Source organism: Equus quagga, chromosome 14 (assembly GCF_021613505.1).
Source record: "Equus quagga isolate Etosha38 chromosome 14, UCLA_HA_Equagga_1.0, whole genome shotgun sequence".
In the NCBI taxonomy this organism is placed as follows: Eukaryota; Metazoa; Chordata; class Mammalia; order Perissodactyla; family Equidae; genus Equus; species Equus quagga.
In genome coordinates, this window is record NC_060280.1 from 95574750 (window position 1) to 95587122 (window position 12373).

At 59.1% G+C, this 12373-nt stretch overlaps 1 protein-coding gene across 2 annotated transcripts in view; it reads left to right on the forward strand.

Annotated features, from left to right (window-relative positions):
* Positions 1-494: 494 nt before the first annotated feature.
* SGTA (small glutamine rich tetratricopeptide repeat co-chaperone alpha) overlaps positions 495-12373 on the forward strand; it is a 17607-nt gene continuing 5728 nt past the window's right edge. Inside the window, exons 1-6 of one of the 2 annotated variants that reach the window (XM_046638001.1) lie at positions 495-588; positions 6966-7103; positions 8348-8454; positions 8681-8789; positions 10149-10248; positions 11288-11392. In XM_046638001.1, coding sequence (XP_046493957.1) covers positions 7004-7103; positions 8348-8454; positions 8681-8789; positions 10149-10248; positions 11288-11392 — 521 coding nt within the window. In that variant the 5' untranslated portion in view covers positions 495-588; positions 6966-7003. The remainder of the gene's footprint in view (positions 589-6965; positions 7104-8347; positions 8455-8680; positions 8790-10148; positions 10249-11287; positions 11393-12373) is intronic. The other variant, XM_046638002.1, reaches the window with a different exon arrangement.

Genomic DNA, 12373 nt, shown 5'->3' on the forward strand with positions numbered 1-12373 from the left:
ACACTTTGCTGTTCTTTATAGTTGGTTTGCAACAAATATTTGGTGAATGACTATTAGGCACCTGCTGTAAACAAATATCTCTGTACTCCTTCACGTCTCGCGGATGGAATGAACGAAAGAATGCATTTGTGGGTGAATGGGTGGGTGAATAAATGAACAAGGATGGCTGGTCGATAACAGTTGCTCCCATTCACAGAGCGCCTGTGATGCTCTCTGGGCGCCAGATGCCCAGACGCAGCTGCACCACGTGGCCGGCGGGGCAGCACGTGGCCGGCTGAGCATACCTGCAGAAGTCCGCCACTGTCCCACCATGCACCGCTCCATTCCCCGCTCTAGAGGACGAGTCAGGCCTGATTTCCGGCCTCCTTTCGGGCGCAGAGGTCAGTTGCCCTAACGACCAGCTCGTCCCGCCTCTAAATTACGTCACTTCCCCCCGCGCCCGCCACACTAATCGACGCGCCTGCGCAGAAGGAGAGCCAACAGGGGCCGGCTCCTTCTGCGCAGGCGTCGCGCCCGGGGGGCGGGACCGGGCGGCTCCGCGGTGCGCAGGCGCTGCCGTCGGTGGGTCGGGGTTCGGCTACCGGAGAGGTGAGTGGGGGGCTCGGAGCCGAGCCGGGCGGGCCTGGGGTCCGGGGCTCGAGACTCCCGGGGCTCCGGGGTCCGTCACAGGGCGTCTTTCTGGGGTTGGAGTCCCTGCGATCCGTGGGGTGCTGTGAGTGGGCGGCGTGGAGGGGAAACTGAGGCCAGACGGTGTCGGGCAGGCCCTCGGCGGCCCTGATCTCCCTCTCCCGGACCCCGGGCCCGGGAAACGCTGGTTCGCAGGCCCGCGGGGGACAGCGGGAGGTAAAAGCGCCCCACACGTCGTGAGCCCTCGCTGGGTGTCCGCTGCTGCCCGGAAACACGGCCCCTTTGAATCGTGGAGGTCCCGTCCGTGGGGCTCAGGTCGGGACCCCTGTCCCAGCGCCGCCGCTCTCTACCTGGCTGACCTTGGCCGGCCTCTTGACTTCTCCGAGCCTCAGTTTCCCCCTCTGTAAAACGGGTGTCGTCACGGTCCCTGCCTCAGGCGGTTCTTGGGGGGGCTTAGAGCCGCGGGGCCCAGCGCGAAGTGCGAGCTCCAAGGGGTCAGCCATTGTTCAGTCTTATTTCACCCTTAGGGTTTTCTGCATATTGTGCTAAAGGTGGGAGGGATCCGGGCTGAGGGCCAGCTCCACCACCGCTCGCTGGCTGTGTGAGCTTGGACGAGTCAGTTCTCTCTGGGGCGCACTTTCTTCCTACAGTAGGATCAGTAGAAGTATCTGGCACCTAGGGCCATTGTGAGGTTAAATACACGTACAACATTCTTTAATCAGGTTCCTGGTGCTTGTAGAGAATGGCTCGTTTTGTTTTTAGATGCCAGAAAAGGTGGATGCACTGTGCCATCTCCTAAGTTCAATGATGTTCTCCTTTCTTCTGCTTCTGTAGCTGATTATTTGTTTTGTCTGCTTTTCCTCTCCCCAGACCAGTGGTTTTGTCCCCCCAGGGGACATTGGATGATGTCTGGGGACATTCGTGGTTGTCACACTGGGGGTGCTCCTGGCATCGAGTGGGTGGGGGCCAGGGATGCTGCTCTACCCCGCACAGTGCCCAGGACGGCCCCACACAGAGAATATTCTGGCCCCTGTGTCCACAGTCCCGAAATTAAACCCTACCCTAGACCAGTGATTCTTTGCCAGCAAGGGCTCCACGGCGGGGGCGGGGGGGGGGTGTGAACCCCCAAGAAGTCATGCGCAAGGTTTTGTGTGGGTGCCCATTTTTGTGTGGGGAGGAAAGGGTACTTTGGAGTTTAGGTCTGGAATCAGACTGCCTGGGCTCCAAACTGCTGATTTGTATCTTAGCCAGGTGACCTTGGGTGGCACCCCCGTCTTTCTGAGCCTGTTTTTTCTTCTTTAGAATCGAGGTTAGGTTAAACAACGCAGGGTCTCAGCAAACCGTGGTCAGGGGCCCAAATCCAGCTGCTGCCGGTATTTGTAAACAAAGTGTTGTGGGAACCCAGCTGGGCCTGTGTCGCACAGCCCTGAAACTGTGGCTGCTTTTGCGCGGCTAGAGTAGGGCAGAGGAGTTGCCACAGAGACCCTGTCGCCTGAGAAGCTGAAGGCACTTATTCTGGCCCTTGTTGGAAAATGTTTGCTGACCCCTGAAATACTCCCATTGCACGTATAACACTCAGCTCAGGGGCTGCAAAGTTCTCAGCACTCCAAGGATTTCACCTGATGAGTGACTCTGAATGGGGGTTAGCTCTGCCCCCCATTCTGTAGTCTTACTTTATCCTACTTTTTTTTTGGGAGGACCCAGCGCTGACCCTGGTGGGCAATGCTCAGGGAGGGTTGGAGGAATAAAGGGAATTGTCGACAGGTAAGCAGCACACAGGGTTTGTTGAGGAAACCAGGACTCAAAGAGGAGTGGCCTCCCCAAGGAACTTGGGCCTGTGGCTCTGACTGTGACCTAACGTTTTCCCGGGTCTGTACGGGTCAGACGCCCCCAAGTGCTGAGGCTCAGAGGGAAGATGCTCTGTCTGACGGCTCACAGTGCAGTGGGGGAAGACAGGCCAGGACAGGGTTGGGGCGCCCGTTAGCAGATGCTGGGCAAAAGGCAGGACTAATACTTGGGCTTTGCTGGGAAAAGAGGGTGTCCCCGCTCTGGCCGAGGAGGCAACCGTGCAGCTTGGCATCGAGGGGAGGGAAAGATTTCCCAGAGCGGTCAGAGGAAAGATGAGTATTGAGTTTGAGTGTAGCACAGAGGGTTTAGTGAGGGGCCTCACGGGCACACTTGTGAAGTTTCAGGGAGCTATCAAGGTGTCTTAAGTGTGTGGGACATCCTGGCGGCATCTTAGAACAGGGCTGCACTGTGGGGAATGGATGGGTGACCCAGCTGGAACCCGAGCTCTATCCCTTGGGACCACCCTTTCCTAGGGACGTGAGGTGTCGTAGGTTGGGGGAGAGGAGCAGAGCGCCAGCTTACACACACTGGTGTCTGTGATAAGAGCTGTGAGGGGCCGGCCCCGTGGCCGAGTGGTTGAGGTCACGTGCTCAGCTTCGGTGGCCCAGGGTTTCGCCAGTTCGGATTCTGGGCGTGGTCACAGCACGGCTCATCAAGCCATGCTGAGGTAGCGTCCCACATGCCACAACCAGAGGGACCTACAATTAGAATATACGACTATGTAGTGGGGGCTTTAGGAAGAAGAAGCAAAAAAAAAAAAAAAGCTGTGGCTGCAGGATGGCTTCAGGATTAGGCAGAAAGTGGGTCCTTCTCCTTCCTGGGGTTTGGCGGGCTGGTCACTCATTGTCGTAAGTTGTGCCATTTTTTCCCTTTGAGTGATCAGTTTTGGGCAGGATAGTAAAAAGAGGCTGAACTTTTTAAAATTTGAATGATACAATGAAAAGGTGAACTGAGAACTGGAAGGGGTTCTGAAGACCACAGAGGAAGTGGCCCCGGGACGCCCCCCTACTCTCAGTGGCCGGCGTCAGTCCGGCCTCCCCAGGCTCCCTCGTGCCGCCTGCGCCTTTAGACCAGCGCCCGGCGGTGCTCTCCGAGAGCTCATAACGCCCTCACTGTTCAGAAAGAGGAGGCCTTTGAGACTTTTGTCCAGCAGCCAGAGCCCTACAATCCGTGATTGTTCAGAAGACACTGGTGCCACGGAGCCGTCGAGGAGCAGTGCCGTCCTCGTGCTGGGCGGGCCCGGCTTTGGGAAGAGCAGAGAGGGCGTTCCTCTCAAAGCCGTGTGCACTAAGATTTGCAAACTTCCGTGTCCTCCCGCCTCACCGAGGAGGGAGGAAAGGCGACAGTTTTTTAAGGACGCCCGTGTCTGACACTGTGCTGGGTCCTTTGCTGTGGCCCCAGGCGCCCTTTTCCCCTACGTCTGAAACCCGAAATACTCTGCAGATGGAAGATTTTCCGACGGTTCGCAGCAAAGTCGTTTGGCCAGAAAATCTGACTAGTGCTGACCTGGAGCCTTTATTTTTCCTACTTAGTGGCTTCCGGTGGTTTCCACTTGGGCGTGGCTTGGCAATATCTGGAGACATTTGTGATTGTCACCACTCAGTGGGAGGGGGCCAGGGATGCTGCCCCATACCCCACAGTGCCCAGGACAGGCCCGCACAGAGAATGACCTGGCCCCGATGTCCACAGTGCTGAGGAATGGGAGATCCTGTGTTAATTATTTGGGGGAAAATTGAGTCCGACCCCTGCTCACAGGAGACACCAGAATGAATCCCCTATGATCAGACGGCATAAACCAGGGCACCCCCAGTGTCTGTGAGCCCCTCCCCTCCCTCCCACTTGGTGTATTTGAATGTGGTCAGTGTCCTGGGACTTCAGCAGGCCAGGTGACTATGGAGTCTCCCTGGGGTGGTTCTGGCCCCCACTCCCCGGGGGGACGCTGGATGGAGACCAGGGATGCTGGTAAACATCCTGCAGCATTCTGGACAGTGCCCACAGCAAAGAAGGATCCAGCCCCAGATGTTGATGGTTCCTGGTGGAAAAAGCCTGCATTAGGCCCTGAATCCTCACAGCAGCCTGTGAGGACACCTCTGTTACCCCATTTTACAGAAGAGGAAAGCGAGGGCATCACTGGGGCGCTCAGATGTGACACAGAGCATTCCTTAGCTCAGGGATGGGAAAGGAGACGCAGGGTGGGCCTTGGGCAGAAATGGCTGAACCTGAGGCCTTATGACTCCAGACCCTGTCCTCCAGGGGAATGGGACCTCCCTGCCCATCATCCATGCGCCAGGCCCAGGGCAGGCACCAAGTGGCCCTGACTCCTTGACACTCAGCGTGTCACGTTGAGGGGCCGACATTTGGGAGGAGATTGCGTCAACAGACTAGGAGAAGCCCCTGATGTGGGCAGTGAGAGCTCATACCAGGGAAGGCAGGCGAGAGTCGCCTCAAATGAGAGGTTCAGTGCAGGTGGAAGATCGGGACCCAAGTGCAAAGGCCCTGAGGTGCACAGGGCAGGGGCAGTGGGAGAACAGAAAGCATGCCAGAAATGCATGTGGCTTCACCTTTCAGTTTTCTAAACCATTGATGACCCCCTGGGTCATCACCCCCTCCAGGCCTCACAGCTTAGTCCAAGAAGGCAGGAAACAGGGTGCTGGAGAGCAGCTTTCCCTGTTTACTCTGAAGCAAGCAGCTGTCACTGCCAGGATCCAGGGAGAGAAGATCCACCACACGCACACAGTGTGGCTCTTGTGTGACCCAGTGCTGGCTCCCGTGGGCCCAGCAGGGGAACCGTGCTCGCAAGCGGTGCCTGGAAGGCTTAGGGGGCTGTGGCCGTTGATCTCCCTGGGCCCCTCTGTGTCGCCCCAAAGATCTTCTGCCTCTGGGACTGGCTGTTTGTCCTCCCGCCCAGGCATGTCCCGATCCCAGACTTCCCAGTTCCAGGCACGCTCTCGGACCAAAGGCACTTGCTTGGTAAAGAGCCATTGTGTCCAGAAACGGGGGAGGAAAACTTGTTACCATCGCCAAAGAGCATTCTAGGGGCGGCCGGAACTCTGTCCAGCTGTACAAAACACAACTGCTTCAAGTTTTTCTGTTCTTAAAAATTGAGATATAATTCGCATACCATAAAAGTCAGTAGGTTTTAGTATATTCACAATGCTCCGGAATCATCACTGCTAATTCCAGAACATTCCATCTCCCCACAAAGCACCCCCGTCCCCATTAGCAGTCCCTCTCCATCCCCCTCCCCAGCCCCTGGCAACCAATAATCCACTGTCTGTCTGTGGCCGTGCCTGTTCTGGACATTGCACATCAATGGGATCGCACACCGCGGGGCCTTTTGTGTCTGCTGTGCTCTCGCTCCGTTTTTCTAAGAAGCACTTGTCCAGGGAAGTAGTTTTCTGTGAACCAGAAACAAAGCCCAGCCTGGCCAGCCTCGCACGTCTTGACTGCGCTCACACAGAGACTTGGAGGCGCCGGGCGCTGGCATCGTCTCAGTCTGATGTCAGCCGGCCTGTGAAGCCTGGGGGGTGATGGCCTGCTCGTCCCGATTTAGCTGAACCGTCTCTGGCTGGTGACAGGCTCACAATAATGTGGTCAGAGGGCCCGCTCCTCGATGCTGGGGGCGCACAGGCTGCTGACTCCACTGGGGGCATTTTAGTGTGACCAAGACGCCTCGCACCGCAGATCCCAGCCTGCCGGTTAGACCTGAGCAGCCCTGGGCAGATGTGTGGACCCCCCATCCCAAGCCTGTTTCCTCTCTAAACGTGCCTCGGGGGTCGTTGTGTGAGCTCTGTGTTGTGTTAGGTGCCTGACCCCGTAGGCCCTCAGATCGCAGACCTCTCACCCTTGCTTAGAATTCTGCTCCAGAGGCCTCCCCTCGGCACTGTGGGGCCCGGTCATCTTCTGGGGGACCATCCTGGGCGCTGTGGGGGGTTGAGCAGCATCCTTGGCCCCCACCCACATGATGCAGGAGCTCCCCAAGTCGTAACAACCACAGAGGTCCCCACACGTCGCCCAGTGACCCCAGGGCAGGCCCTCAGACAGCCAGGAAGGGGTCGGTGCCTCTGGGGGCTTTCAGACTGCTCGGCACGCCCTCCTGATCCTTGTCTGACCGCTTGTGTCCCTTGGGTGCGTGGGCACTTGAAGCGTCCTTGGGCCAGTTCTCGTCCTGAGCACAGAGAAGCGGCAGGCGGGGCTGCAGTTGGCCCTGTGCTGGGGCAAGACCTCAGGGCAGGGTAGACCCGCGGGCCTCCGTGTCCCTGGGCAGCCCTGCAGGCCCTCTCTGGGCGGTGAAAGGGCAATGGCCTCGGCAGCCCATCCGTGGGTCCAGGTAATTAACGCTCCTCCCACCCCGTCCTGCAGATGGAATTAGCCAGGGTGCTTAGAGCGGCTCCCGAGGGGCCTGGAGATGGGCACAGGGTGGAGGGGTACCTGTCCAGCAGTGCCCGAGCCACAGTCCCCAGGCCTCACGCCCTCACATGGGTCTGCAGATCTGAAGACCCCTGACGTCGTCTTTTCCCATCTCAAAATGGACAACAAGAAGCGCCTGGCCTACGCCATCATCCGGTTCCTGCACGACCAGCTCCGGCACGGGGGGCTCTCGTCCGACGCCCAGGAGAGCCTGGAAGGTACTGTGCCACCCACCCGCCCTCATGCTTCCCTCCCTCCCTCCCTCTTTCTTCCCTCCCGCTGCACAGTGCCGCCCCTTGGTCACTTCAGCCTGGGCCTCTGGCAGGTATTCTGTTAACCTCCCTGTCTTCTGTCAAACTGCTTCTGGAACATCCTCTACCCCCCTCCGCCCACCCACCTGTGTCCTCACTGGTCAAAGGAGAAGGGCTCTCATGAGAGAGGAGGCAGCAGCCACAGGGGCCAGAAGCCACCCGAGGCTGGGGGTGGAGAGCCAGGCCAGACCCGGCCCTTGAGCAGCAGCCATCTGCCCGGACCCTGCTGCCAGTCACTCCAGCGTCCTGCCCCGGAGCCCAGCCCCCGCCGTGCAATTAATGTGATGTGGGGGCCGCCTTGCCTTGGGCTGGGAGGGTCCTTCATGCCCTCGTCCTGTCCCGGATCTCTCGTGTGCACGTGGTCCCCGTGGAGGGGAGGGTGGGCCTCTGCCTGGCTCACCTGTGTGTCCTCGGCACCCCCTGCAGGCAGAAGCCCGGGGTCAGGCTGAGCACCCTCGCTGTGGGCTGCCTGAGGAGGGGGTGGGACCGCAGCGTGGGGAGGAGGTGGCTCTGCTTCCCACCTTGGGGTCAGGACCCTGGGGCTCAAGAGGGCCCCACTCATGGAGGAGGCAGGTGGTGGTGTCCCAGGGCGGAGCACAGTCGGAAAGCTGGGGGCGCAGGCCTGGGTGGCCAGGGCAACCTCTGCACAGGTGGCCCCCACGGGCTCCATGGACTGCCCACGTCTGCGGGTGGGCAAGCTGCGTGGTCTCTGGGCTCTGGACTGTTCCTGTCCTGCATGGGATCGTGCAGCCCCTGGAAGGAGCCCACCTGTGAAGACGTAGGGCCCCACAGAGTGGCCTGGGCACCTGGCCCCCGACGTGGTACTTGGGCTGGGCTAAGCCCCACCATCCCCCAGCCAGGCGGCCCGAGCAGCGTGACCCCACAGAGAGCCCTGATGTCACCTTCCTGAGCCTCACTGGGTGGGGACAGCGTCTTCCCTGGGCTTCCTGCTCTCGGGGCTCGTCCGTCTGTCCTGAGTTTTCTGAGACCGTCGGCAGATGGGAATGGGAGGAGTGAAACCCGGGGCCCGTGCTGTGCAGCGCGGCCCGCGGTCTTCACGAACACTCTCGAAGGAGAGGCAGGAGCCCTGCCCCCAGCCTCAAGGTCATGGACTCAGGGTTGCCCTCAGTAGGTCCTTGTCTCCCTCGCAGTGGCCATCCAGTGCCTGGAGACAGCTTTCGGGGTGACCGTGGAGGACAGTGACCTCGCGCTCCCTCAGACTCTCCCGGAAATATTCGAAGCCGCCGCCACGGGCAAGGTGAGCCTCGGGCTTCCCCAGCCACCACCCAGAACGGCCGCATCCCCCTGGGTGGGGCACCCAGGTGTGGCTCCTGGCTCGGGAGCAAGAGAAGCAAGGTGCAGGGCCTTGTCCTCTCCCTGCCGAGCTCAGCTGCCCTCAAGCATCCCCCAGGGGGAGGGGGTCGCCTGAGAGCTACAGAGCCTGCAGGAGGGGGCACAGCAGGGTCGCCCGCATCTCTTCAAAGAGTTCATCTTTGCTGTGGTGCCAGGAGATGCCACAGGACCTGAGGACCCCCGAGCGAACCCCGCCTTCAGAGGAGGACTCGGCTGAGGCAGAGCGCCTCAAAACCGAAGGTAAGAAGCGCCTGCCGTCGTCGCCGCTGGCACCTCGCCCGCCCAGACTGGGGCTGCTGCAGGGTGCGTGCTGGCTGGTCCCAGGCTCTGGAGCGGACAGGAGGGGTGATGTGGAGCAGTGGACGGCAGACTGGCCTTTGGAGACAAGGGTGGTAGCTTTCAAGAACACAGACACAAGAACGTGGAGAGGGGCCGGCCAGATGGTGCAGCGGTTACATGTTCCGCTTCAGCGGCCCGGGGTTCGCCAGTTCAGATCTTGGGTGCAGGCAAGGCACCACTCGGCAAGCCGTGCTGTGGTAGGCATCACACATATAAAGTAAGGGAAGATGGGCACGGATGTGAGCTCAGAGCCAGTCTTCCTCAGCAAAAAGAGGAGGATTGGCAGCAGATGTTAGCTCAGGGCTAATCTTCCTCAAAAAAAAAAAAAAAAAAGTGGAGAAATCAGACCCTCGCATGCCGCAGGTGGGAACATAAGTGTTGCAGCCGCTTAGGAAGACGGTCTGACGCGTCCACCTGGTTACGCACGGAGTGAACGCATCACCCCAGCAGTTCCACTCCTAGGGACGTTGTGTGCCCAGGAGAAATGCAGACACACAAAATGCAGACACGCATCCACCAAGATGCTTGTGTACAAATGCTCATGGTGCACGGTTAGTAGCAGCCGAAAAGTGGAAATGACCCAAATGTCGATCGACTGATGGCAGATAAATAAAACGTCCATGTGCTGGAGTATCACGCAGCCGTGAAGGGGAGCGAGGCCCTGACACAGCTAAAACTTGGATGGACCTTGAGGACACAACGCTCAGGGAGAGAAGCAGATACAGAAGGACACATGACGTGTGATCCCTTTGACGGGGAATGTCCAAAACAGGCAGATCCACAGACAGAGAGCGGGCTCGTGGGGGCCGGGGGCTGGGGAGGGGGTGGGGGTGATGCTGATGGGGACGGGCTTCTGCTGGGGTGATGAGGAAGTTTTTAAACTAGATAGAGGGGATGGTTAGATAACTCTGAAGGAATGAACACCACTGACCTGTACACTTGTGAAGTGTGTTTCGTGGTAGGTGAATTATTTCTCACTAAGACTGGGCTGTTTCTGAAGGAAGAGGCAAAAGTGACAGCATTTGAGACTTCCGTCCCCAAACAGCACAGCCAAAGCCCTGAGAGCAGCTGTCACTGCGTGCTCTCCGGTCGGGCCCTGCAAAGCGCTCGACGCAAACCACACCCCCGACCTCACGCCACCAGCCCCCCGAAAGCCACTCACACCCTCAGCCCGGAGCCGGGGAACCTGCTACAGGGAGCTCTCGGACCCCCCGGGTCTCGCGTGAACAGCCGGGGTGCGTCTGTTTCCTTTCCCTCTAGGGAACGAGCAGATGAAGGTAGAGAACTTCGAAGCCGCCGTGCACTTCTACGGAAAAGCCATCGAGCTGAACCCGGCCAACGCCGTCTATTTCTGTAACAGGTACCGGCCGGCGGGGGGCTGGCTGTGCGGCCCCGAGCGTGTGTCCTGTAGGTGAGTGAGTGCCCAGCCGCGGTGCCAAAGAGCACGCCAGTGTCAGGCGGCCAGCGAGGTGTCAGCGAGAGCCGAGGGCGACGGTAAAATTAGGTGGCTCCGTTCTCGAGCCAGGAAAAGAAGCCAGGATTTGGATAGCGTTTCACGCACATGTTCACGGCGGCCTTAGTGACAGTGAAGAGCTGCGTGGGGCCCACTCTTTTAAAGGAAAAGCTGAGTAACCTCTCTCGCCGCCTCTCAGTGAGGAATTTTGTGCTTTGAGGGGCTTTTAACAACAGGAGGGACTGAGTAGAAACCAGGGTACGGCGTCAGGTGCCCCGTGTGGAAGCCGCGGAGACAGACACTGTAGACAAAACGAGAGGGGGTGCGCCAGAGATCATGCAAATCTCCAGGGTCCATGTGCTTTTTGATTTGGCTTTTTGGTTTTTTTCCTTTTAACTTTTTGCGGGAGTAATTCTCGGTTTACAGAAAAGTTGCAGAGACAGTACACAGAATTCCCCAGTTCCTTCACTCGCCTCAGCTGCTTTCCCCTTGGTGTTTTCTCCCTAACACCTGTATGTCGTTCAGAATTAGAGGAAGCATAGAGTGGGAACAGTAAACACTACAACGGTGAGGAAAACAAGTGCATTTGGGGAGCTGGGCGCTTCCAGAGCTGGCATGTGCTGGATCTCGGTTATTTTAAACAGTACTTACATATTTGGCAACCTAAAAGGGGCATGAGCGGCCCCTGCAGTGGGAACAACCTGGACGACAGAGCCCTGAGACTCCGGGTTCAGACCCTGGGCCTGTCGCGTTGGTCCCTGCTCCTCTGCATTTTTCAGCCTCAGTTTCCCCCGGTACACGGGGGCAGCACCCAGATTGTCGCCGCCTCTGCACAGGGGCCCAGCAGATGGAAGCCTGTGTGCATACCCCTTAGCAACGCCGTCTCTGCCCCACCTTGCAGATGGGGAAACGCTTCTCCTCTCACCTCCCTGCTTTGTGTCCCCAGAGCCGCGGCCTACAGCAAACTGGGGAACTACGCCGGGGCAGTGCAGGACTGCGAGCGGGCCATCTGCATAGACCCATCCTACAGCAAGGCCTACGGCAGGATGGGGTGAGTGCTGGCGGGTGCCGGATGGCCGCTGCCCCGCGTCCAGCACATTCCTCCTCCTGTTGTGTAGTCTTTCCACACCAACAGCCAACTTTCCGGCACCAGCCAGGTTCAGTTCAGACACCCCCAGAGTTAGTGCAGACACCGCACGTTCAGGACCCAGCCACACGGGACTGTCCCCGCTTCAGATGCCAGTCGCAGTTGGTGGGGGCAGGGCATCTGTGCTTCTCGCCGACCAGCTGGAAATCAGGGCTTTCCCCAGCTCATCCTCAGGTTTGATAAGTCACTAGAATGGCTCACAGGACTCAGGAAAGCGCTTCACTCACGTTTCCTGGTTAATTGTCGAGGATGCTCAGGAACAGCCAGGAGAAGAGGCACACGGGGCGAGGTCCGGAAGGGTCCTGGGCGCAGGAGCCTCTGTCCCCGTGGAGTCTGCGGGCGTGACTCCCGGTGCATGGATGCCATTGCTAATGTGGACTTTCTCTGATCTCTTGCCTCAGGAGCCTTATAACCATCTGCAGCCCCCTCATTCCCTGGAGGTTAGGGAGGTTAAGAGGTCAGGGGCTTCGAGGTCCCACCCTCCTGGCCACCAAGGCCATCACCTCGTTAGCGTAAACTCAGGTGTGATCAGAGGGGCTCGTTATGCATAACAAAGGGCACACCTATGGCTCTGGAAATTTCCTGAGTTTAGGAGCTCTGCCAGGAACAGGGACAAGGACCACCACTGACTGCGCCTTCAGAGCCCTTTGTGTTGGCCCCACCAGGGTGCCAGCACTACGGGTTTAAATCCTTGTCGCACATCCGTTCTCCCAGCGCCTCCCCTGGCCCCTCATGTGTCCTGTCCCGTGACCCCAGACACTGGACAAGGAGTGACGACACCGGGGCAGTTTGCGGGTGGGGGCCGAGGGCGGGGTGCACAGCCTCTCTGTCCTCTCCCCACATCCCGCCATCCGCCCCCCCCCCCCCCCCCCCCCCCCCCCCCCC